This window comes from Oryx dammah, unplaced genomic scaffold (genome assembly GCF_014754425.2).
Source record: "Oryx dammah isolate SB20612 unplaced genomic scaffold, SCBI_Odam_1.1 HiC_scaffold_29, whole genome shotgun sequence".
Lineage (NCBI taxonomy): Eukaryota > Metazoa > Chordata > Mammalia > Artiodactyla > Bovidae > Oryx > Oryx dammah.
The window spans coordinates 55,076,716-55,099,514 of NW_024070213.1; the positions used below are offsets into that span (position 1 = coordinate 55,076,716).

At 38.5% G+C, this 22,799-nt stretch overlaps 1 protein-coding gene across 8 annotated transcripts in view; it reads left to right on the top strand.

Moving 5' to 3' along the window:
• Positions 1-22,799, top strand: part of ANKS1B (ankyrin repeat and sterile alpha motif domain containing 1B) — a 1,164,007-nt gene that overhangs the window by 738,045 nt on the left and 403,163 nt on the right. For 7 of the 8 annotated variants that reach the window (XM_040234922.1, XM_040234916.1, XM_040234918.1 and 4 more), the window contains exon 15: positions 8,818-8,924. In XM_040234922.1, the coding sequence (XP_040090856.1) occupies positions 8,818-8,924 (107 nt within the window). Of the gene's footprint in view, positions 1-8,643; positions 8,925-22,799 lie in introns of those variants that run through there. The other variant, XM_040234924.1, reaches the window with a different exon arrangement.

The following is a 22,799-nucleotide window of genomic DNA, read 5'->3' on the forward strand; positions in this document are numbered from 1 at the left end:
TTTAAAATGAGTCCTTTTTTTCCCCTATCATTCTTTATTTCCTTTTTCTACTTTTGAAAAGCTTTGTAAACTAGGTTTATTGAAGTATAATTGCCCTACACTTAATTACACAAATTTAAAGTTTGATGTTTAACAGATACACCTATGAAACCATTATCACAATCAAGAAAACAAACATATTCAAAAGCTTCCTCACGTTCCTTTATAATCCTTTTCACTCCCCTTCTTCCCACCCCTAGGTAGTCACTAATCTATCCTGTCACTGTAGATAAGTTTGCATTCTCTAGAATTTTATGTAAATAGAATCACACTTTTCTGGAGAGTCTTTTTTTTTTTTTTAATTTAGTTCAGTCGCTCAGTCGTGTCCAGCTCTTTACAACCCCATGGACTGTAGCACACCAGGCTTCCCTGTCAATCACCAATTCCTGGAGCTTGCTCAACTCATGTCCATTGAGTTTATGATGCCATCCAACCATCTCATCCTCTGTCATCCCCTTCTCCTTCCGCATTCAATCTTTCCCATCATCAGGGTCTTTTCCAAGGAGTCAGTTCTTCGCATCAGGTGGCCAGAGTATTGGAGCTTCAGCTTCAGCATCGGTCCTTCCAATGAATATTCAGGACTGATTTCCTTTAGAATTGACTGGTTTGATCTCCTTTCAGGCCAAGGGACTCTCAAGAGTCTTCTCCAACACCACAGTTCAAAAGCATCAATTCTTCGGCACTCAGCTTCCTTTATGGTTCCAACTCTCACATCCATACATGACTACTGGAAAAACCATAGCTTTAAATAGATGGACCTTTGTTGGCAAAGTAATGTCTCTACTTTTTAGTATGCTGTGTAGGTTGGTCATAGCTTTTCTTCAAAGGAGCAAGCATCTTTTAATTTCATGGCTGCAGTCACCAACTGCAGTGATTTTGGAGCCCAAAAAAATAGTCTGTCACTGTTTCCATTGTTTCCCCATCTGTTTGCCATGAAGTGATGAGACCGGATGCCATGATCTTCGTTTTCTGAACATTGAGTTTTAAGCCAACTTTTTCACTCTCCTCTCTCATTTTCATCAAGAGACTCTTCAGTCTCTCTTTGCTTTCTGCCATAAGGGTGGTGTCATCTGCATATCTGAGGTTATTGATATTTCTCCCAGCAATCTTGATTCCAGCCTGTGCTTCATCCAGCCCAGTGTTTCACCTGATGTACTATGCATATAAGTTAAATAAGCAGGGCGACAATATACTGCCTTCTGGTTTCTTTTACTCTACAAAATTATTTTAACATTCATTCCATGTGATGAATGTATCATATTTTCATTTCTTTTTATTAATGAATATTATTACATTGTGTAGATGTACTACAATTTGTTTATTTGCCTGTTGATGGACTTCTAGGCTGTTTCCATGGACCATGGGGTTGCAAAGAGTTGGATACAACTGAGTCAGCATGCATACAGTGATTGGCTATTACAAATAAGGTTGCTGTAAACATTCATCTACAAGTCTCTATGTGTCATATGCTTTCATTTCTCTTAGGTAAATTCCTAACAGTAGACAAGGTGGGCCATGTAGTAGATATATATTTGACTTCTAAAGAAACTATCAAACCATGGTTCATAGCATTCTCAGCACTTGGTGTGGTCAGACTTTTTAAATTTTAGGCATTATAATAATGGTATCACGTTATGAAGGAAATGGCAACCCACTCCAATGTTCTTGCCTGAGAAATCCAATGGACAGAGGGCTACAGTCCATGGTGTCACAAAAGAGTCAGACACAGCTTAGTGACTAAACCACAAATGGTATCATATTATGGTTTCATTATAAGTTTGCACATTCTTAATGATGTTAAACATCTTTTCACAAGCTTATTTGCCATCCATGTGTCTTCTCTGGTGAAATATCTGTTCAAATCTTTTGCCCATTTAAAAACATTGATTTGTTTCTAGAGACTTCCCTGGCATTTCAGTGGTTAAGACTCTGTGCTTCCAATGCAAGGTGCATGGGTTTGATCCCTGGTCTGAGAACTAAGAACCCACATGCCACACAGTGTAGCCAAAAAGAAAAAAAAAATTGGTTTGTTTCCTTATTAGTGAGTTTTGAGAGTTCTTTATATATTCTGAATACAAGTATGCTATCACATGCAATTTGCAAATGTTTTCTTCTAGTCAGCATCTTGCCTTTTCATTATTGTAGAGAAAGGATCAAAATTTTAAAGTTTTGATGAATTATAATGATCATTTTTTTTTGTTTTAGAATTGTGCTTTTATTACCTAACCTAAGTTCAAGATTTTTCCCAAATTATTTTCCTAAATTTTCTTCTATGTGTTTTTAGTTTTAGGTTTTATGTTTAGGCTTATGATTTTCAGCTAACTTATATACATGGCATGAGATATGAATTAAAATCTATTTTTGCATACGGATCTCTAATTATTTCAGCATTATTCATTGAAGAGGCTCTCCTTTCTTCATAGAATTGCCTTTTTACCTTTGTAAAAAATAAACTGATTTCTTGTATTCTTGAAATGACAAAATGACAGAGATGGAGAATAGATTAATAGTTGCCAGAGATTAAAAAGCAGATAGGGAGAGAGAGGGTCATAGCTATGACAAGATAGCAGGTGCCTGTGGTGATACTATCTTTATCTTGACTGAAGTGATAGTCACATAGTTTATACATGTAATAAAATTGCATAGAACTAAACATGTACACATGCACACACAAATGGGTATATATAAAACTACTGAAGTATGAATAATCAATGGATTTTATCAGTGCCAAATATCTGGTTGTGATATCACACTATAGTTGCACTAGCTGATCTGGTTGTGATATCACCCTATAGTTGCACTAGCTGTTACCACTGGGGAAAACTGGGTGAGTCTGTTGAAAAGTTACATCTAGAGATAGCAGGCAAAAAACTGAACCAAGTATCATGTACCCATTACAGACTATTATGCAACTATTTAAAAGAACAAATTAGAGCTTATCATTTACTTGTTAGAATTTTCATAAAGCTTGTTGAATGAGAAAAGTCTGTTTCAGGAATGTGTAACATGATTCTAATTTTAGGAAATGATGCCCAAAAATACCCCCATCAGTTCAATTCAGTCTCAGTCGTGTCTGACTCTTTGCGACCCTATGAATTGCAGCACACCAGGCCTCCCTGTCCATCACCAACTCCCGGAGTTCACCCAAACTCATGTCCATCGAGTCGGTGATGCCATCCAGCCATCTCATCTCAGTCGTCCCCTTCTCCTCCTGCCCCCAATCCCTCCCAGCATCAGAGTCTTTTTCCAATGAGTCAACTCTTCACATGAGGTGGCCAAAGTATTGGAGTTTCAGCTTTAGCTTCAGTCCTTCCAAAGAACATCCAGGACTGATCTCCCTCAGAATGGACTGGTTGGATCTCCTTGCAGTCCAAGGGACTCTCAAGAGTCTTCTCCAACACCACAATTCAAAAGCATCAATTCTATGTATATATATATACATATATATATATAAACATACATATTTGTACATAGCTGTGGTGTGTGTGTGAGACAGATTTGACAATGGATATACATACATATGAAGAAACATACTTGTTTGTTAACATGAATTACCTTGATGGGAGAATGGATGACATGGGTGGTTTGGAGATACTGGGAGAAGGAGTAACCAAGAAAAATAGAAAAAGAAAAAAAATACTAATAAGTAAACCAATAATAATGTATTCTTACATGCAATTATTTGTTTTGTGTTGTTACAAATTTATAGAAAATTTAAGAACTAATTGTTTTTATTTTACTAGTATTGATAACTAAATTTATTCAGATATAATTTACATGTCATTCAATTCACCCAAAGTGTATAATTCAGTAGTTTGTAGTGTATTCAGAGTGGTACAACAATTGCCACAGTAAATTTTAAAACACTTTACCACTGTAAAAAGAAGTCCCATATCCATTATCAATTATTCCCCTTTTCCTCCCAATTCCACTGGCCATATTCTTGCCTGGAAAATCTCATGCACAGAGGAGCCTGGTGGGCTACAGTCCATGGGGGTCACAAAAGAGTTGAAGATGACTTAGTGACTAAAGAACAACAACAAAGAACAAAGTGGGCTAAATAATCCACGCCACACTGCCTAGGACATAGTAGATCTTAGTACCTGTTAGTTTTTTTCTTTCCTTTCTCTTGTCTCACTTTTGGGACTTAGAGAAGTTCCAGTTGAATAATGAGGCCTATCCAATAATGTGATGTCATGTTTGTATTTCAAGTAAAGTGAGAAATATACGTAAACACTATTTTAAAAGTGATCTTCATCGCTTCTCGGCCTTTTGGCTAAGATCAAGTGTAAAAGTGATCTTCATACCCAAACAAGGGTTCTTTCAATGGTTTGGCTCATGAGAAAAAACTTTAACAAAGCTAGAAGCACCATGATGCAAGGTCTCTTTCTTCTTCCTACCCCTCCCTCACCTCTTCCCCCTACCCCTCCCTCACCTCTTCCTCCTACCCCTGCTGCTACTGCTGCTGCTGCTAAGTCACTTCAGTTGTGTCCGACTCTGTGCAACCCCATAGATGGCAGCCCACTAGGCTCCTCTGTCCCTGGGATTCTCCAGGCAAGCACACTGGAGTGGGTTGCCATTTCCTTCTCCAATGCATGAAAGTCAAAAGTGAAAGTGAAGTCGCTCAGTCGTGCCCCAGTTTCTCCCAGTTCACTTCCCCTGTGCATGAAAACCTTTCTCCAACATATGAGAATTACTGAATACAAACTGAATGATTGAAGAGTTAAAAAAAAAAAAAAGTTTAGTCTATAAAAGATTTGTAAAGTGATTAGTAACCCATATTTTCTCTGAACTGTTTTTGTACAGCAGCCTGGACCTTGACATAACCTCCCTCCCTCACTCTCTCCCTGTCTCGCACACATGCACACTCATTCTCAATCTCACTCTCTCCTCTTCTCTCTCTTTCTATTAAGAAATGAAAATCTCATGAAAGTCATCTCTGTGTCATGTGTTCATTCATTTAACAAAGACAAGTTAATGCCTGGAAGGCATGTAGCACTCTTCAGGGTACTTGGTCCATGGTGTGCATCTTAAGAAATGAGATGGGATTTGAGGAACTGGTCAATTAGCACATGCCTTACCAAATTGTCATGTTTGCTCAATATTTGTGCAGCTTATCTACCTAATTATAGCTTAGGAATGATCAGCAAAAACAATGTGAGTGTGACCCTAGGAGAAGTTGTGGTTGATGCCACTTTAACTCCACTCTGTATCAGCTTTACAACTGGCCAAGGACAAATAGCATCTTGCTCTCAACTTCTTGTACAGGTCATATTGAGCAACTCGAATCCCCTTAAATAGATTCCCAAACTGCTACAAACTTTTTGACCTTCTTAAGAGATCTAGAATCTGATTGGTTCTATTTTAAAACCTAGCTGTTTTCTTTTAAAACAAAGAACTCAGAGACTTGGGATAGACTTAAAAAAATTTTTAATCTGAAACTAGGAGGATTTTACACAGTTTGAATTGTGAAATTAAAATTGTATTATTTGGTTTAGCAGGTGTGTAATGAATTATTACTACTTTTAATATTAGCCAGACATATTCCTACATTCAAGAAATACATCTTGTACACAAATAACTATAAAGTTAGACAAAAAATATTGTTATAATAGATGGTCTAAAAATGCCACTTGAAACAGATAAGGAAGAGATTTATTCCTGTTAGGTGGGATTAGAAAGGGTTTCATAAAGAAAATATCATATCCAAAGTCAAAGAAGAGGCATAAATATGGAGACATAATAAAAGCAACCCAAGTATATTATAGCCAGTAATCCCACCTGCTTGGAACTTGGGGAAAGGGAAATAAAATTAGAGGATTTGTAGTAATCATGAAGACCCCAAAATGTCATCAAAGGAACTGGGAGTTTATTTTTTTTTTTTTACTTTATTTTACTTTACAATACTGTATTGGTTTTGCCATACATCAACATGAATCCGCCACAGGTGTACATGAGTTCCCAATCCTGAACCCCCTTCCCACCTCCCTCCCCATACCATCTCTCTGGGTCATCCCAGTGCACCAGCCCCAAACATCCTGTATCCTGCATCGAACCTAGACTGGCGATTGGTTTCTTACATGATATTATACATGTTTCAATGCCATTCTCCCAAATCATCCCATCTTCTCCCTCTCCCACAGAGTCCAAAAGTCTGTTCTATACATCTGTGTCTCTTTTGCTGTCTCACATACAAGGTTATCACTACCATCTTTCTAAATTCCATATATATGTGTTAATATACTGTATTGGTGTTTTTCTTTCTGGCTTACTTCACTCTGTATAATCGGCTCCAGTTTCATCCACCTCATTAGAACTGATTCAAATGTATTCTTTTTAATGGCTGAGTAATACTCCATTGTGTATATGTACCACAGCTTTTTTATCCATTCATCTGCTGATGGACGTCTAGGTTGCTTCCATGTCCTGGCTATTATAAACAGTGCTGCAATGAACACTGGGGTACACGTGTCTCTTTCAATTCTGGTTTTTATTTTGAAGCCAACAGAAAACCATGGAAATGTTCTGAAATAATGAGTTATAATCAAAACTGTCTTAAAGAGATTATTCTGACAACTGTGTATATACTAGAATTTGAAATATCAGAGGAAGGAAGATGAACACAGAAGCCATAGTTGTATTAGGCCAGGTGGGCCTGAACTCAGAGAGCAAAATCACAGTAGGTGTCAGTTCTCTAAACATGAAACGGGAACTTGAATTAAGGGAACAGAGGCAAGAGATACTATGATGAGGGATGACTGGAGTTTGGGAGCTGATGTCAGTGGTGAAAGAAAGAATATAAGATGCTTTGCAGTTTAATGTCTGTGTGCTTGGGAGGTCGACAGTGCTCTTCAAAAGAGAAAGGAAACAAAGAAAGATAAGATCTGCGAAAAGAAGGAAAGTGATGTTTCATTTATTCAATGAATATTTATTGAGCACTTACTATGTGTTAGGCACTGTTCTGGGGGGATGAGCGTTATCTTTAATTTTTAAAAGACTTTATGTGGCAAAGGCAGCGTTCTCGGTCTGTGTGACTCCAAAGGCAGAGCTGGAGCCAGTGAGTAGGAGTCAGCTAGGGCCTCCCTGGTGGTTCAGCAGCGGAGAATCCACCAGCCAATGCAGGAGACCCAGGTTTAGTCCCTAGCTCAGGAAGATACCCTGGAGAAGGAGGTGACAACCCACTCCAGGATTCTTGCCTGGAAAATCCCATGGACAGAGGAGACTGGTGGGCTACAGTCCATGGGGTCGCCAAGAGTCAGACACAACTTAGTGACTAAACAACAGCGGCAGGAAGTAAAGCAGCCTTCCTAATAGGTGGAGGCTTTTTGATAAGTAGTGAGAGCTCTGTTACAGGCTGTGTTCAAGCCTAAATTGGATAATATTCTTCAAGGAACTCTTACAAGGGACTCCTGCATTAAGAGGGAGGTTAGACTAACCTCTCTGCAAGTTCTCTCTCAATCTTAAGAGTCTGTTCTTTTCATGATCTACTCCTATGGGTTCTATTATTAATCTCTGGTTTCTCTCAATTATTAAATAAATTACTCAGTCTGTCTGCCATTCAGTAAAACTCACACATTTACATCTGTTATTCTTAAATTATTCTTGGTTAGGGCTCTTCTTCTTTATTAAAAAATTCTACCCAGTAATGTTACCTCTATACCTAATTTAGAATATCAACCCTGGTAGATTGGGTTATAAATATCAGAGGGGAAAGGATGTTTTGTACCTAATAATATTTTTGTTTGTAAGAAGCCGCACAGATGAGAAATGAATTATCTTGACTTCAAGATTGCAATGCAGTTTCTGTATTTTGCAGCAATTCAAGAAGGAAAAAAAAAAAAAAACCTCAGAGAGGCTCATTTTGATACAGCACGGTAAAGAAAGAGAATAATTGTTCTCCAACACTGTAAAGCTTTAGATCGGAAACATTTATCTGTGATGCATTTAAAAAAAAATAAGAAAGGGAAGGAAAGGAAAGGAAAGGAAAAAGAGAACCTGTCCGGGGCTCCCCTATAAGCTATAGTTAAAGCTTTGCATTTCCTGGTGTCTTTTGAAACGTAAAATTCCACAACAAATAGCTCTGTAACCTATAACCAGTATGAAGATTCAATTCAGTTTTAAGCACTTTAGTTTGCTTTTGAATCTTGCTATTTTCTGCATTTGTTTTGACTGCTCTCATCATTCAAGATTGACGCTTGGATGGGTGTGTAGGAGGAAGCAGCAGCAGCAGGCTTACAGCTTGCAGACAAAAAAAAAATCTGCCTTATCTGATGGCTATTATTGAAAATGCGAGGTGTAGCCTGGGCTGGGTAATGAAGGGGAGCGAGCGAGGGGGAGCAAGGAGCATGGAGCTGCATACTGATGAGTGTAGGAGTACTTGATAAAAAGACTTCTGGCTGCTGGCCGTGCATTGCTCATTGTGGAGTACTCCAACAGTCACGTAGAACGCAAACCAGCCTAAGCCGACAGCTTGATATGCCTCCTTGTGCTGCCTGGTTTCGGGGGCTGTGTGACGTGCCGGTCGGTAGTAAAGACTAGCATGTAGGAAATGAGGAGCTAGGCTCAAGGCACACTCCGCAGGCTGCCTGGCAAGCCATGCCTGACTTCTGACTCTGCTCTCCCGCTGAGAGCGCCGGTCTGCCAAGCTGGCGGGCTCCTTCGACGGCAACTTTCCTAGGGGCATGATGTGGCAATGCCACCTCTCAGCCCAGGACTACCGCTATTACCCCGTGGACGGCTACTCCCTGCTCAAACGCTTCCCTCTTCACCCTCTTACAGGACCCAGGTGCCCTGTCCAAACAGTGGGACAATGGTTGGAAAGCGTTGGGCTGCCTCAGTACGAGAACCACCTGATGGCTAACGGATTTGACAATGTGCAGTTTATGGTAAGACGCTCTCTGTGTCCACGGAGCTGCCTTGTGTCTGTCTTTGCTTCTTATGTGTCTTACACGGCTCAGAGGCAGCCTGATTTGCGCCAAAACTGGTCAATTTTATATATGTAACTGCATTAGAAAATTGGATGCCCTTAGGACTGAACCGACTGTGTAACATATAGGCACTTGCTGAAAAATGAGATCTATGTGCATCCATAGACATGTGTATTATGTGAATGAACCGGTGAGAGTACTATTTATAGGCAGGGAAAGAAGATTAACATTTATATTCTCCCTGTCATTCTTTGTGTGATTTTTATAAATCTGTCATCTCAGAATTCCCAGTTAGATGATGATAGCACTCTTCAGTTAATTCTAGATTCCTGAAACATTTCATTTGGGTATCAGCACTTAGTGATTAATTAAACAATTTGTTGCGTTTATGGTATGAAGATCATTTTCTCCTTATAATTGTTCAATAAGGAGTTTAAATTGTGTGAATGACCTTTAGTTCATTAGCAAAACTGATTCGAATGGTCTATTATAGAGAGCTTTCGCTTAGTTTACATGCTGATTGAAGAGCAACAAGGTATTGTTTATGATTTTAGGTAGAAAACAAACACTTCCATCAATTAACTGTCAATATCTAGAAAGAGAGGCTGATGGACTAAGTACATTCATGTACTTTTGAATACTGGTCTGCCTGCAGTCTAAAGCTGGTCGTGCAAACTTCCCACTGTGGTGAACACAGGTGAGGAAGGAGGATGGGAAACTGTGCAGACCCATAACACAGCTTTGTGACCATTCACATGCCTCCCCCAGCGCTCATCAGTTTCCCCTGGTAAGCTACGTCACAGTCAGTATTACCTTTCTTTGCTTTTAAGGTCCCATCACACACACTACTAACTCCTAAATTTAGACAGAAAATACTTAACACAGGCATGTAGTACAAAATGGCTTGCAGAAACAATTAATAGCTATTTCTAAATAAAATACTGGAGCTTACACCTGAGGCTTATTAATAATAAAATTGATAACATTATAGTGAGAGCTAGGCATGTCTTTTTATTTTCATTTTAGATTATTTTCTCCAAGCTTGACTTGGCTATTGTAGATTTGAAGATTATTTAAACTGTTAAACTTTTGCTTCTCCAAAAATGTGTGTCCCATGAGCTTTTTTTTTTTTAAGCTGCATCAATGTAGTAAGACGTATGAGCCCTAAGTAATTGTACCCATAAAACTCTTAATGAACCCGCTTTTAAATAATGAGACATGCAGCAACTATTATTTTTCTCATGTTTAAGAATACTGTCACTGATTAGACAGATTGTGTAGCTATCAAAATGGGGGGGAGAATACAATTTGCTTCAGTTCCTGTGAGAGTCTTAGGACAGACTGAGTAGAATTAGGACAGCCTTAGGACACTAAACAGATGACACTAAGAATTAGAGGAGCTATTACATTTATTGCACATTTGCATGAGTCTTTATTCTTTCTCCGTATCTCTCCTTGAAATAAGACTTTCTCACTCCCACTCCTCAAACCTGTGTCCAAATTTATTCTGGTCCTGTGAGAAGTTAGCTAGGTCTTTGGATTCTCTGGATCATTTATCTACTTTGAAAGATTTTAATTCAGCATAATTTTCCTCTGAATGTTAAACATTTTAGAGTAAATATAATCCCTTTTTGAAAACCCAATGCAAAGGTTAATCAAACATGTTTCCAATAAGCATTTGGAGACTGGAAAAAGCATTCATGAATAAAATATGTATAAACACTCCAAAATGTGTCCAGGAGGAAAAAAATCCTGGACATATATGACAAAACCAAGGTCTGATCCTCTCCATAGACTGTCGACTTTATTTTTTCAATTCAAATTATTATATATGATTTTTTAGAAATTAAGAAAACATAGTTCAGAAAAATCAATCAAACACTTTCTATACAAGACAGAATTTTTAAAATTTGAATTATTATTCAGAGGAGTTAATTATGAAAATGAAGCAAATCATAAAACAGTGTCATCAATTATCACTTTGCATGCTGCTATACACCATTTATTTGCTACTAGCATTATAAAAAATCAATTTCTATCTCTATAAAAATTATTTATTGATCTCTAATATATTTACATAATTATGAACTTAGTTAAAGTACATTAATATGATCAGCCAACTTTAAGAAATAGGTTTCATTAATGTGGTGAAAAATCTGTTGGACCTGCTTAGTCTCCATTCGGTATCATATTCTAGCTTTTGTTTTTCTTGAAGCACATTCTGACCTGCATTTATTCATTCTGTTGCCTAAGCAACAAGCACCACACTCCTATTAACTATGATGTAGTGCAGGTCTTATTAGCTTTTTAGAACAAGACAGTAGAGACATCAAAAGGATATAATTAATGTTGGTTGAAATATTATAGTGCATCCATGCATAGATATTCTTTATTTAGGAAACATTCTCAAGAGTTAATTTTTCATTTAATCAATATTCCATAATGAATATGAGTTTCAAAGGGCCCATATAAGTAAATTTCGAAGTATTTATTGAAAGCTTTGCAAATTTTTTTGTTAATAACTGTTCTACATACTGTTACACATAAACACAATATATGAATGACTTATCCACACAGCTGTGATTACCTTTAATAAAGATTTTTTACATCAATTCCTAGGCTGAAAAGAAGGACGTTGTTAGAAAAGAAGGACTCATTTATTTTTAAATATTTATCCATTATTGTTTCTCCTTTGGGCTCTTAAAACTTATTCTTGATTTTATTTATGTATCAATTATTTTAAAATAACTGGATGTTAAAATTCCAAACTTTTTCTTTATGTTTCTGGTCCTGGTTTGCAGAATAGTTTTGCACAGGACATTTATGTGTCCTTAAAAATATAAAATAAGTGGAAATAGGTACAAAGAATAATTACAAAATTACACATAAGACTTTGGGAAAGTTTAGATCTATGTGGCAAAAGTCCCTTCAACACAGAAATCCTTTGTCTGAAGACTTGTTCAAGCCCCACTCTACCTGTCCATCCCCTCTGAAGTCACATGTTATCAGCTCCCTATGTCTACCCGCTACTCACTAGCGTCTGGGAGTGCCACCATGGTCCTCTGATATCCCATTTTTTTCCCCCAAATTTGTAACATATAGGATGTGTCTGACTTTCAACATTACTTTTTTTTCACTAAGGAGTTTAAGTATGAAATGATTACTGTATAAAATGCTCATGATGATTTACTTTCTTATTGGATATATTTCCATCATCATGTCTTTTCCTATGCTAATGGCTGCTTCCTAATATGTAAGCCTCAAACTATCTGTTCTTGTCCTGATGAATACACTCCCTCAGCTGTCACAGCTATTTCCTTTCCTTCCTCTCTTTCATCCTCAAAGGTCTAACTCAATTTCTGCCTTGTTCTATAGCTTTTCTTAAGGGTTCCAGTACTTAGCAGCGTCTCTTTTCTCGATTTCATGGAGGGGTTGTATTTGGCATGAAAAATTACATTTGGCATGCCATTATTTACTCTCCAGGATTGGGAGTTAAGTTTTCACTTGAATATATCTTATCTCCCCAACTAGACTAGAAGGTCTTCGAGTCCAAGTTCTGCATATTCGATTTCCTTGCATTCCTAGCACTCCTAGCATAATGTAGTGTACACAGAAATCTCCCCATAAAAACTGGATCCACAGCAGATTATTATAGATGGACATCCAGCCAAGGACTAAAAGCCTCATCCCGCCAGTGGGGACATAGAGCATTAGTACCTTTTATCCATTCATGCAACAAACAGTCCTTAAACATTTTCTATGTGCTAATGGCATTGTTAATTAAATTACTAAGAGTATAACAATAACCCTTAAAGGGTATTACCTTTGACCTCAAGCAGGTTACAGTATTGCTCTTAGACCTATGATATTATTTGCATGAGCACTGCATATACATTCCTTCATGTGCTAACACAAACATGTGTATACACACGTTATATCATGGGGATCTTGTCATTCATCCTTCCATATAATCACCATCCTTCAGCATATTACTTACCAGGAATTGTTTTTTCAGCAGCAAATTACAGTAAGCAATGGTAGAGGTAAAAATCTATCAGAGCTTGGCGTAGAGTAAAGAAAGATATAGATACTGATAACATTTAAACACTGGCAGTGTTATGATAGATTCGTCATCCAAAGACTATAGTAAGAAGTTTCTCTTACTTGGAGAACTGACCCCTAGCCTCACCATGTTTTAGCAGACAGTCATATTTGTAAACTCTAATCAAAAGGGGAAAAGGAAAGAAATTATACCAGCTCATTATTTTAGCACTTCCTGTGCTTTCTAGCAGTTGCCATCCAGGTTGACTTGGATGCTTTGACCACTATTAAAATTTCAAAATGCATACAGAATAAGATATAGAAATAATACCAAGAGCCCTACATGAATTAGCATTTTTGTACACTTGGGTAGGTAGCATTCATAAAGAATTTACAGAAGGTCAAAGTGAGTACTGCCTATTAGACACAGAAGTAGAGTCACAGAGGTCTTGGAAGTCATCCATTTGACCCAAAGATTTGAGCAAGATTGATCTTATAAGTATTTAATTCAAACCTTTTTTCATTTTTTTGGTGCATTTTACATGCTAGTCAACTTACTTTTCTTCTCTCTTGCATAACTTTTCTGTAATAAGAGCACCATTTGCAGTTGACCTGATAAAACTGACCTTTTAAGTATCTTGATCCAAGTAAGAAGTTAAACTTGGGAAGCAGAAGAATAAATTACCCCTAAAAATAAGACTAATAACCCCCACAATGTTTTCCTGTTTCAAATATTGTTTAAGAAAATGTTATAAAGTTACTGAGATTTAAGGGTATAAGAGAAATATACCTGCCACACTCCCTATGCCTTCCTATTTCTGAAACAGGTGGCTTTATATTGAAAGTGCAGTTATAATTCTCCATATTCATTTAGGCCAGTAGTTACATACCCACTTTTGAAAAAAAAAACTCTTTTTTTTCAATTATTGGCATTTAAAATCTGTTGGTAACCAAAAGTCAAAGCCAGGAGGGAGTTATTCTTTATCTAGACAACAGCTTAATTACAAGTATAACAGGCAACAGCCTTGCAGTGCTGTGAGAGAGGACTGAAGTAAGACTTCTTGTGTCTGCTGTCTTGCTTCTGTATGGTTTGATTTACTCACCTGTAAAATCAATGTAATGAGAGGTCTGCGAGAAATGTTCTTTGGGCTCGTTATTGAATATTTTGAGCTCTTTAAGGATGCAGGGTATGATAGTGGTGCCGGCAGAGCTATTAATTGTTCTTGTAACTCTCATTAGCCTTGCAAGGACACTGATGGCTTGTGCAGCAGAAAGTCAGAAATGAGGGCATGTGCAGGCATGGCCGTCTGAGAAGGATGGATGGCCTTCAGAAAAAAACAGCAGTCACAATTCCAATCCAGTGACTCTAGGGAGAATCAAGCCTTTCCTCCTACCTGGAAGTTATTCTGATTACATATTTGAGAATTAAAATATGCTGCCCCATTTTCTAATAAAGCACTACTACAGCTACCGTTCCTAACTAATGCTCACACGAAATGGCCTTTAATTTAGTCATGCAGCATATTTTCATACTTATCTCCAGTATTGCACCAAATGACTAGATCTTTGGGATGAAGAATTTAATCATGAACTTTAAAAACTTACTAAAACTGCTGAATCACAGACTGATTTTAAGAAAGTCAGCCACAATCATATTTCATCTCTTCTTTAAATGGACAGATCTCTCAAACAATGACCTCGATTTTCTCATTTCCAGTCACCTCCTTTACCCCTATAATCCAGCCTGCTTCCCAACTCTTCCACAAAGTTTGTTCTCTTTTAAGTAAGCTGTAACCTCTTTCATACCAAATCTCCACCCCTACCCTCTTTTTTTCCTTACTTCATTTCTCTTTGACCTCTTTCAATGACTGATTTTCACTCTCCACTCCTTATTGGTACTTATTCCCTTGCTGAAATTTGTTTGGTTTCTGTAACATTACACTGCCCTTTCCAATCACTCCTAGTCTCCTAATCCTCCTGCCTCACAGGGTGGAGTTTGTTTAGTCCCTACTCTTCAGTGCTTTCTACCTGGCATCCATTACCATCTAGCTACTCAAAAAACATTTCTGCATACGTGTCTGAGTACCAAATATTTAGCACACTTGCTTCAGCCTTACTCTACTTAAAATCTTTCAATGATTCTCAATTACCTATGGGAGATTATATTTACAAAATCCTTAATATGGCTTTCATATTCAGGACCCTTTATGATCTGCCTGATTCAACTTATTTTCTAGCTTCATGTGTTATTTCATCTCTTTACTGTTCTCCAGAACTGGCATTTTTCTGTCATTGCCTGGCCTTTGCACATGCTGCCACCTCTGCCAAGAATGACCTTCCTTCCCCTCTTAACTCCTTTTTATCCTTTAGATCTTAGCCTGGTTGTCACTTCTTTTAGCCGTCACTTCTTCCCTGACCTCCCAAGTATGGATTCGGAACCCTTCTTTCCCCTTGTCTTACTGTGCTATATTCCCTACTTACTTATTCATCTACCCCACCACCTCTGCCACCACAAACACTACAACAGGGGTGGCAAACTTATTCTATAAATGGCCAGATAGTAAATATTTTAGGTTTTGAAAGCCATATGGTCTGTGTTGCAAGTATTCAACTTTTCTATTGCATCATGAAAGTGACCATAGATAATACACAAATAAATGGACCTGACTGTGTTCAAATATAACTTTATTTACAAAAAAAGAGGCCGATCTAGTCAATAGGCCATCATTTGCTGCCCTTGCACTTGATTTTGAATTTCTTGAGAGTTAGAAATATGCTTTGATCCTCTGCACCTCCAAGTACAACCTCTGACTTACATATGTAGACACAGTAAATGTTTGATGAAAGGAGGAAGAAAGGAAAAAAGGAAGGAGAAAGGGAGCAAGGAATCAGGCAGGTGGGTCCAGAGCCTGAGAGCCTGTTTGATTTAAAGAGATCCCAGCCAATAGCTGAGGATATTCAGAACAAGATCCAGTCTTCAGGAGTCTGTCAAGAGCAAAAGTGGGATTTTGCTCTAACCAACCAGGCTGGAGTATATTTTCAGTAAGGGAACTACACAGGCATGGGAACTAGGAAAACACAGCTGCAGAGGAAGCCTTCTATTCCCTCTGTTTGGAATTCCTTTCTCTTCCCTCTTCACCTCATTTTGCAGCATTGTTCATTGTGTAGCACTGATTGAGCTTAAGCATCACGTCCTCCAGGAAGTATTCCCTAATGCCATTTTGTCATCTAGCTAGCGTGACTGCCCTTTCCCTGTGCACCCCTGGCATCCTTTTCTTAGCCCTAAGCTAGGCCTTATTATACTTCATTGCAATTATGTTATCTGTTCAGATGTCTGCCTTCCACCCTAGAAAGTGAGATCCTGAGAGGCAGAAAGTGGGTCTTATTTATCTTTGTATTCCTAAAGCCTAATACAGGGCCTGGCATATAGTAGCTTCTTAGTAAATATTGATTGGCTGACATTTTTAAGTTTTATTTAGTTTCATATATTATATAAACTATATCTCATGTAACTCTCACATCTTCCTATCAGTATGGGGTCGCAAAGAGTCGGACACGACTGAGCGACTGAACTGAACTGAATAATGAAGATAATGAGATTCACAAAGTTTTAAAAACTGCCAAGCAGCACCTAGAGTTTAAAACCAAACTTCTTTGACTTAAAAGTTCCAGTTCAATTCACTAAAACCATACTGTTTCCTCATTCCTCCCTTCGTTCATTCAGTGAATGTATACAGAGCCCCTGTTCGATTGCAAACACTGAACTGAACAAGGGCCCTGCCCTTCGAGCCCTTGAAACTTGGCCTATTTTTGGTCCTCTGAGGGACCTCTTCATCTCATTTCTTCCTACTTTTCTTTCTCATCCTCACTGCCTCTCCAGAGGACCTCTGTTTTACCAAGACCAGAACTCTCACTGCCAAACAAATACGTATCTTCCTTTCTCTGTTCGTGATTTCCCTCCTGCCTAACATAGCCTATCTCCTCCCTATACCCTATTCAAGACTTGTTCCCTAAGGCCTTGGTCTTTCTGTTTGCTCTGCGGAGACTTCCTCTACTGATCTGGACCCTGCCCACCCCTTCAGCTTCACCTCTCACCCATCTTAAGCTGTGTTGATTTATTACAGTCTTAATTGTGCCACACTTGCTCACAGATCCATGCCTTTGCACACACAGTTCTCTGCTCAGAACAATATTTTCTTGCACTCATTTTTAGCCTGAGTAACTCTTACTTCAAAATTTGACTCAGAGTTTCCTTCTGTAGACCCTTTAAAACAAATTCTTTAGTATTGCTCAACTATTTTTCAGCAGACTCTCATGGCACCCTGCTTATCATCCACGGTGGAATCATCTAGCTTCTTCCGCTAGGAGAAAACAGTGTCTGGTTCAGTGTTACTTTCCCAGTCACTAGCACATAATTGGTTCTTGCATGAATTTTCTGGGGCTGCCACACACTGGAGGGCAGGGACTACAGTGATATATTGTCTCACAGTTCTGGAGGCTGCAAGTCCAGTATGTCAGCAGGTGTCAGCAGGGTCGGTCCTTCCTCTGACAGCTCTGAAGAAAGCGTGTATTCTCTCCCTCTCTCCTTGGCTTTGCAAAGATGGCTGTCTTCTCCTCATGTTTTCACAGTCTTTCCTCTGTGTGTGTCTGTCCAGTTCCTCCTCTTATAAGGACACCAGTTATATTGCATTCAGGTCCACCCTAAGGACCTCATTTTAACTAGACTATCTCTGTAAAAACCTTGTCTTCAGATAAAGTCACATTCTGAGGTGCTAGGAAGTTAATACTTCAACATAAGAATTTGAGGAAGGGACATAATCCAACCAATAGCAGTTCTCAGCAAGAATGTGTGAATATCCTTTGTTTATTATAGCTCACATTGCCAAACACAGTGCATAATGGTTACTCAGTAGGTATTTGCTTAATTGAATCAAAGTCGAAGTCAACCTACTTGAGGTTTATGTGAAATTAAAAATGTCTAAAGAATCTGATATTACTCTTTCATCAATGAGAAATGCAATCTTCCTGATAGCTTACTTAGTTTTAGTTAATATGAGAACCAGCAAAGCCAGAACCAAGAGCTTCCTACCTCTCTAGCCCTACACTCTTTCCATTTTACTTTGCAACCTCTGTTGGCCCCTAAAGAAACCACATTCACAAAAAATGTTCATTTGTTTGTCATCCTTATAGCTGATGTCTATCTGATAGAGATATGCCAAAGGAATAGGTGATTAAACAAAAGTTGTGTTTTATAGGAAGGAAAGAAAATATAAGGAATTTAATAATATAACTACCATTAATAACTTGTTAAATATTTTTTTCCATACATTGTATTTCCCTCTCTCACAAATGTTATAAAGTATGTAGTGTTATTCCAGTTTTAAAAAATGACGAAACTTGGCTGCTGTGGGTCTTCATTGCTGCGCGTGGGCTTTCTCTAGTTGCAGCGAACGTGGTCTGCTCTCCAGTTGGAGTGCGCAGGCTTCTCACTGTGGCGGCGTCTCTTGCTTCAGAGCACAGGCGCTAGGGGGCGCAGCCTTCAGTAGTTTTGGTGTAGGCTCAGTAGTTTCGGACCACCCGCTCTAGAGTGCGGGCTCAATAGTTGTGGTGCACGGGCTCGAGCACGTAGAATCTCCCTGGAGCAGGGAATGAACCCCTATCCCCTACATTGGAAGGTGGGCTCTCAACCGCTGGACCACCAGGGAAGTCCAAAACTTAGTTATTCAGAGACTAACATCTGGCCCCACGCGCTCAAGATTCAAACCCAGGGCAATCTGAGTCTAAAGGGAAGACATTTTCAGTAAGAGTTGCTGAAGCAATGTATGTGGGCAAGATGAGACAGTATGGGTTCTGGACACACAAAAATAGCATGAGCATTTTTGTTCTTGGGGTGATACTGGGGATGATGATTCAGAGGGGAACCAAGAAGAGGTAAGAGAGAAGAAAAATCTTGCTTCATGCAAAAAGTAGGCAGTCTAGATTAAGGAAATTTCCTGCCACACAGGGTTATAAAAATAAAGGTATAACCCTGAGTTTGACCTCAGACCACGAGACCTTCTGCATGGGACTCATTCCATGCATGCAAGAGACACTACATGAAACAGGAGCAATGTTCATGGAAGACATGATTACATCTTTTGGATATAATGCAAATAGAAGACAATGAATGGCAACAAATTTTTATCCACAAGAAAACTCACATGAGAGATACATAGAAACATCTTACAGAGCATTGCTTACATGTCCCTGACTTCCTAGTCTGGTCTGTGTGTACCCCACACATCATAGACGTAGGGAGCTATTCATTCATTTAAGAGCATATGAGCTGAAAGAGTAAAGAGTCCCTGTGACTCTACTTATAGAAGTATCTTAGGAGGAGAGAAAAATGCAGTGAATTATTAACATAGGCTTCTGAATATCAGATCATTGATTTCTGCCCTTTGAGTTAACAGAATTAAATTTCAGGTGGTTAAATTTTTACCTTCTGTCAGACTGAGCAAAATTGACTAAGATTCATATCCAAAGCATTGTGAAACATCTTGAGTTTATAAGCCAATGTCTGATTAGATGGTTGGCAAGAAGAATAAGGTTTGTCCTTCCAGAGTGTTAAAGGAGATCTTGGAATAGGAGACCTAGAATCTAAAATGTCTCATTTTTCTTTGACAGGAGTTATATTGCTCATTTTTATCAGAAAGAGGTAACCCTGCGAAGAAGGAGATGAGTGTTTGGTATTTGTTAGGCCTATATAACTACATAACCCACCTAGTTGTCAGTTAGCTCAGAACAAGGAACAAGGGACATACAGGCTGGCCAACACCAACTACAGAAATCCCTTACTCTGTCAAAATGAAATGCACAAAAGCCATTCATACCAATTAAGTCATTTAAAAACCGCTAAATGATTGACAGGAAATGGGATGAAGGGAATGTTACATAGTTTTTAAAAAATGTGATGTGCTTACTTTCTGGTAAATAGTTAGGAAACAATGGAAATAAAAATACCATATTAAATATCATCACACTTCATAGTCTTTAAAACTCTTACATATATATTATCTCAATTAATGGAGGGGGCAAAATTAATTCTACTTTCAGTTCTAGCATAATGGTCTGGCATTAGGTAAGCCTTTTTCTCTGCAGTCTCTGAACAAGCTCAGATATAACCTGATTTTTTTTCAAAACCCTCCCTCAATGCTGTGTCTTTCCTAGATGCTTCTCCTGATTACATGTCCTCCTTTCATTGCCAACATTCTCATAAGCAATATCGACACTTTCTAGCTTCCCCTTCTACTCAATACAATCAGGCCTCAATACAATTAGCATCTGTCAGCATCCTGAAATTATTTTTAAGTGGTGACTAATGAACTCTGAATTGCCAAATACAGCACACGCTTTCCAGGCCTTATTGACTTCATATTTCTGTGGTCTTGGTCTCTGCTGACCACGCTTTTTCTGCCTGGTGCCTATATCCTTGGCACCTCCTACCCCAGCAACCACGGCCTCTCTGGCTCCTTTGTAGATCCCCGGCCTCTGCGTGTCCCCCAGCGTTCAGCTCTTTCCCTCTTCTCCTCTCACTCCACACATTCACCTTAGGTGACTTGGCTTCTGCGAACAAAGGCAAAAGTTTTCTGCTCTTATACTATATTGAGACTTCAAAGTATCTGAAAGTGGAATGATCTTCCCCCCAAAACTTGTCCCACAAAAAAAGCAACTAATTGGGTAGAATGATGATGAGAGATCAAGTGAGATGAGGCTGGAAAGGTAACCACTGGATTTGGTAACATAGAGGCCACTGAGAGCTTGACAAGAGCACGCTCAGTGGAATAAGAGGCACAGAAGCCATATTACATTGGATTGAAGAAGTGGTAGAGTAGACAACTCTTGAAAGAAGTTTTGCTGAGAATGGAAACACAGAAATAAGCAAGTAGCTAAAGAGTGATTTGGGAGTCAAAGAGGATTTTTTTTTTTTAAATCGGAGGATATCTGCTTTACAATGGTGTGTTGTTCTCTGCTATACAGCAACTCAAATCAGTCATAATTTTATATATATATATATCCCTTCCCTCTCTATATGTATTGCCTCCCTCCCCCTTCCCATCCTATCCTCTAGGTCATCTCACTCCTCTAGGTCTAGCCATCCTGGGCTCCCTGTGTTATACAGCAGCTTCCCACTGGTTATCTGTTTCACATGTGTAGTGTATATGTGTTAATGCTATTTTCTCAATTGGTCCTACTCTCTCCTTTCCCTGCTTTGTCCACAAGTTCGTTCCTTATGTCTATGTCTAAAGGGAAGATTTTTTTCTAAACAGGAGAGACTGGGGTCACATTTGGCTACTAAAATAAATCATCAGGTAGAAAGGGAGCTATTGATATTGGAGAAAATGAGGGATTGACTGAATGAATAAAGGTGAGATGTGTTGAGATCCAGAGACAAAGGGAAGAATTGTCTTTGATAGAGACATTCTTATTGTAGTAGGAGGGAAGAGAGAGAATGGGTACTCTAATGATTAGTATATAGGATGATGAGAATATAGATAGGGCTATGTTCCTTCCAATGGCTTCTATTTTCTAAATTATGAGACATTGGTATAGAAGATTTGAAGATAGAGAAGATATGAAACAGTAATTTCAAAAAGTAGGAAAGAAAATTTATAAAGAAAATGGAGTAGAATTATAGGGCCATGTTGAGGGCTTATTTGAGATTTTTAATCATCATACTCAATAGAAATTAGAAAGACAAATGTACTCTAAGCTACAGAACTGCTTTCACAGTTTGACTCCTTCTCCTACTTGGTGTGAGATAGTGGGTTAGTCACTTAACCTCCCTGAGCATCAATTTCCCAACTTCAAGCAGAAGCTAGCACTGCCTAGTTCACAGGGCTGTGGTGAGAAGCAGCTGTGTTCTTTCAGTAGGCAATGAATCCTGGTGGTGACCAGAGTGCCTGTTCCATTTAGCTGGCAAGCCACTTTGGAGTTATTGACAGCACAATGATACACAGAAATTGCTGAAAGTCCTCATAGCTCTTGCCTTCATAATACACAGGATACAAAGGAAAAGCTTCTATGAATTATGCTAGAAACACCCCAAATACCCATAACCCACCTATCTCAGTGACCTTATGTTGAATAAGGTAACTTACTCAGCTCTAAAGTATATTGTAAAGTTCTGTCACTGTAACTCACACTTAATTAATCAACCACATGTACACTCAAAGAACTGAGCCTTTCAGGCTTTATGGCCACATAGTAGCATATGCCAATGGCAGAGTACAGTGGGACTTCCAAGGAGCCAGATTACATTTAGCGCTTTCCCTAAGATACACACTGAAGGACACCCACCTGCTCACAGCAATAAAATGTTTCCTTAACTATGGTCGATCAAATTGTGATAATTAATTTATATGTGAATATTTGAATACTCTAGAGTTTTGTAGCTTTGTTCTCAAGGATGACTAACCTAAACTTGCATCCAGACTGTAAAGTATATTAACAAATACTATGAAGTATATTAACCAATGCAAACTTTGAACTCTGTAGCATTTTACAATATAAATTTATATTTCAGATATGAATCTTTTACACTTTAACATCTGTTGATGAACTAGAGCGGAACATAGATGAACATTTGTGAAAGGGCTCCCAGGAAAATATTTTTGAATGGATTCCTTGGAGATATATTCATTCATTCCTAAGGAAACACCTATTGAGTACCAAATATACTCATCAAATTGTGCTAAATATGGTCGAGACCTCAGAGAGGCATACAATAGGCTCTTGTTAGAGATCCTACAG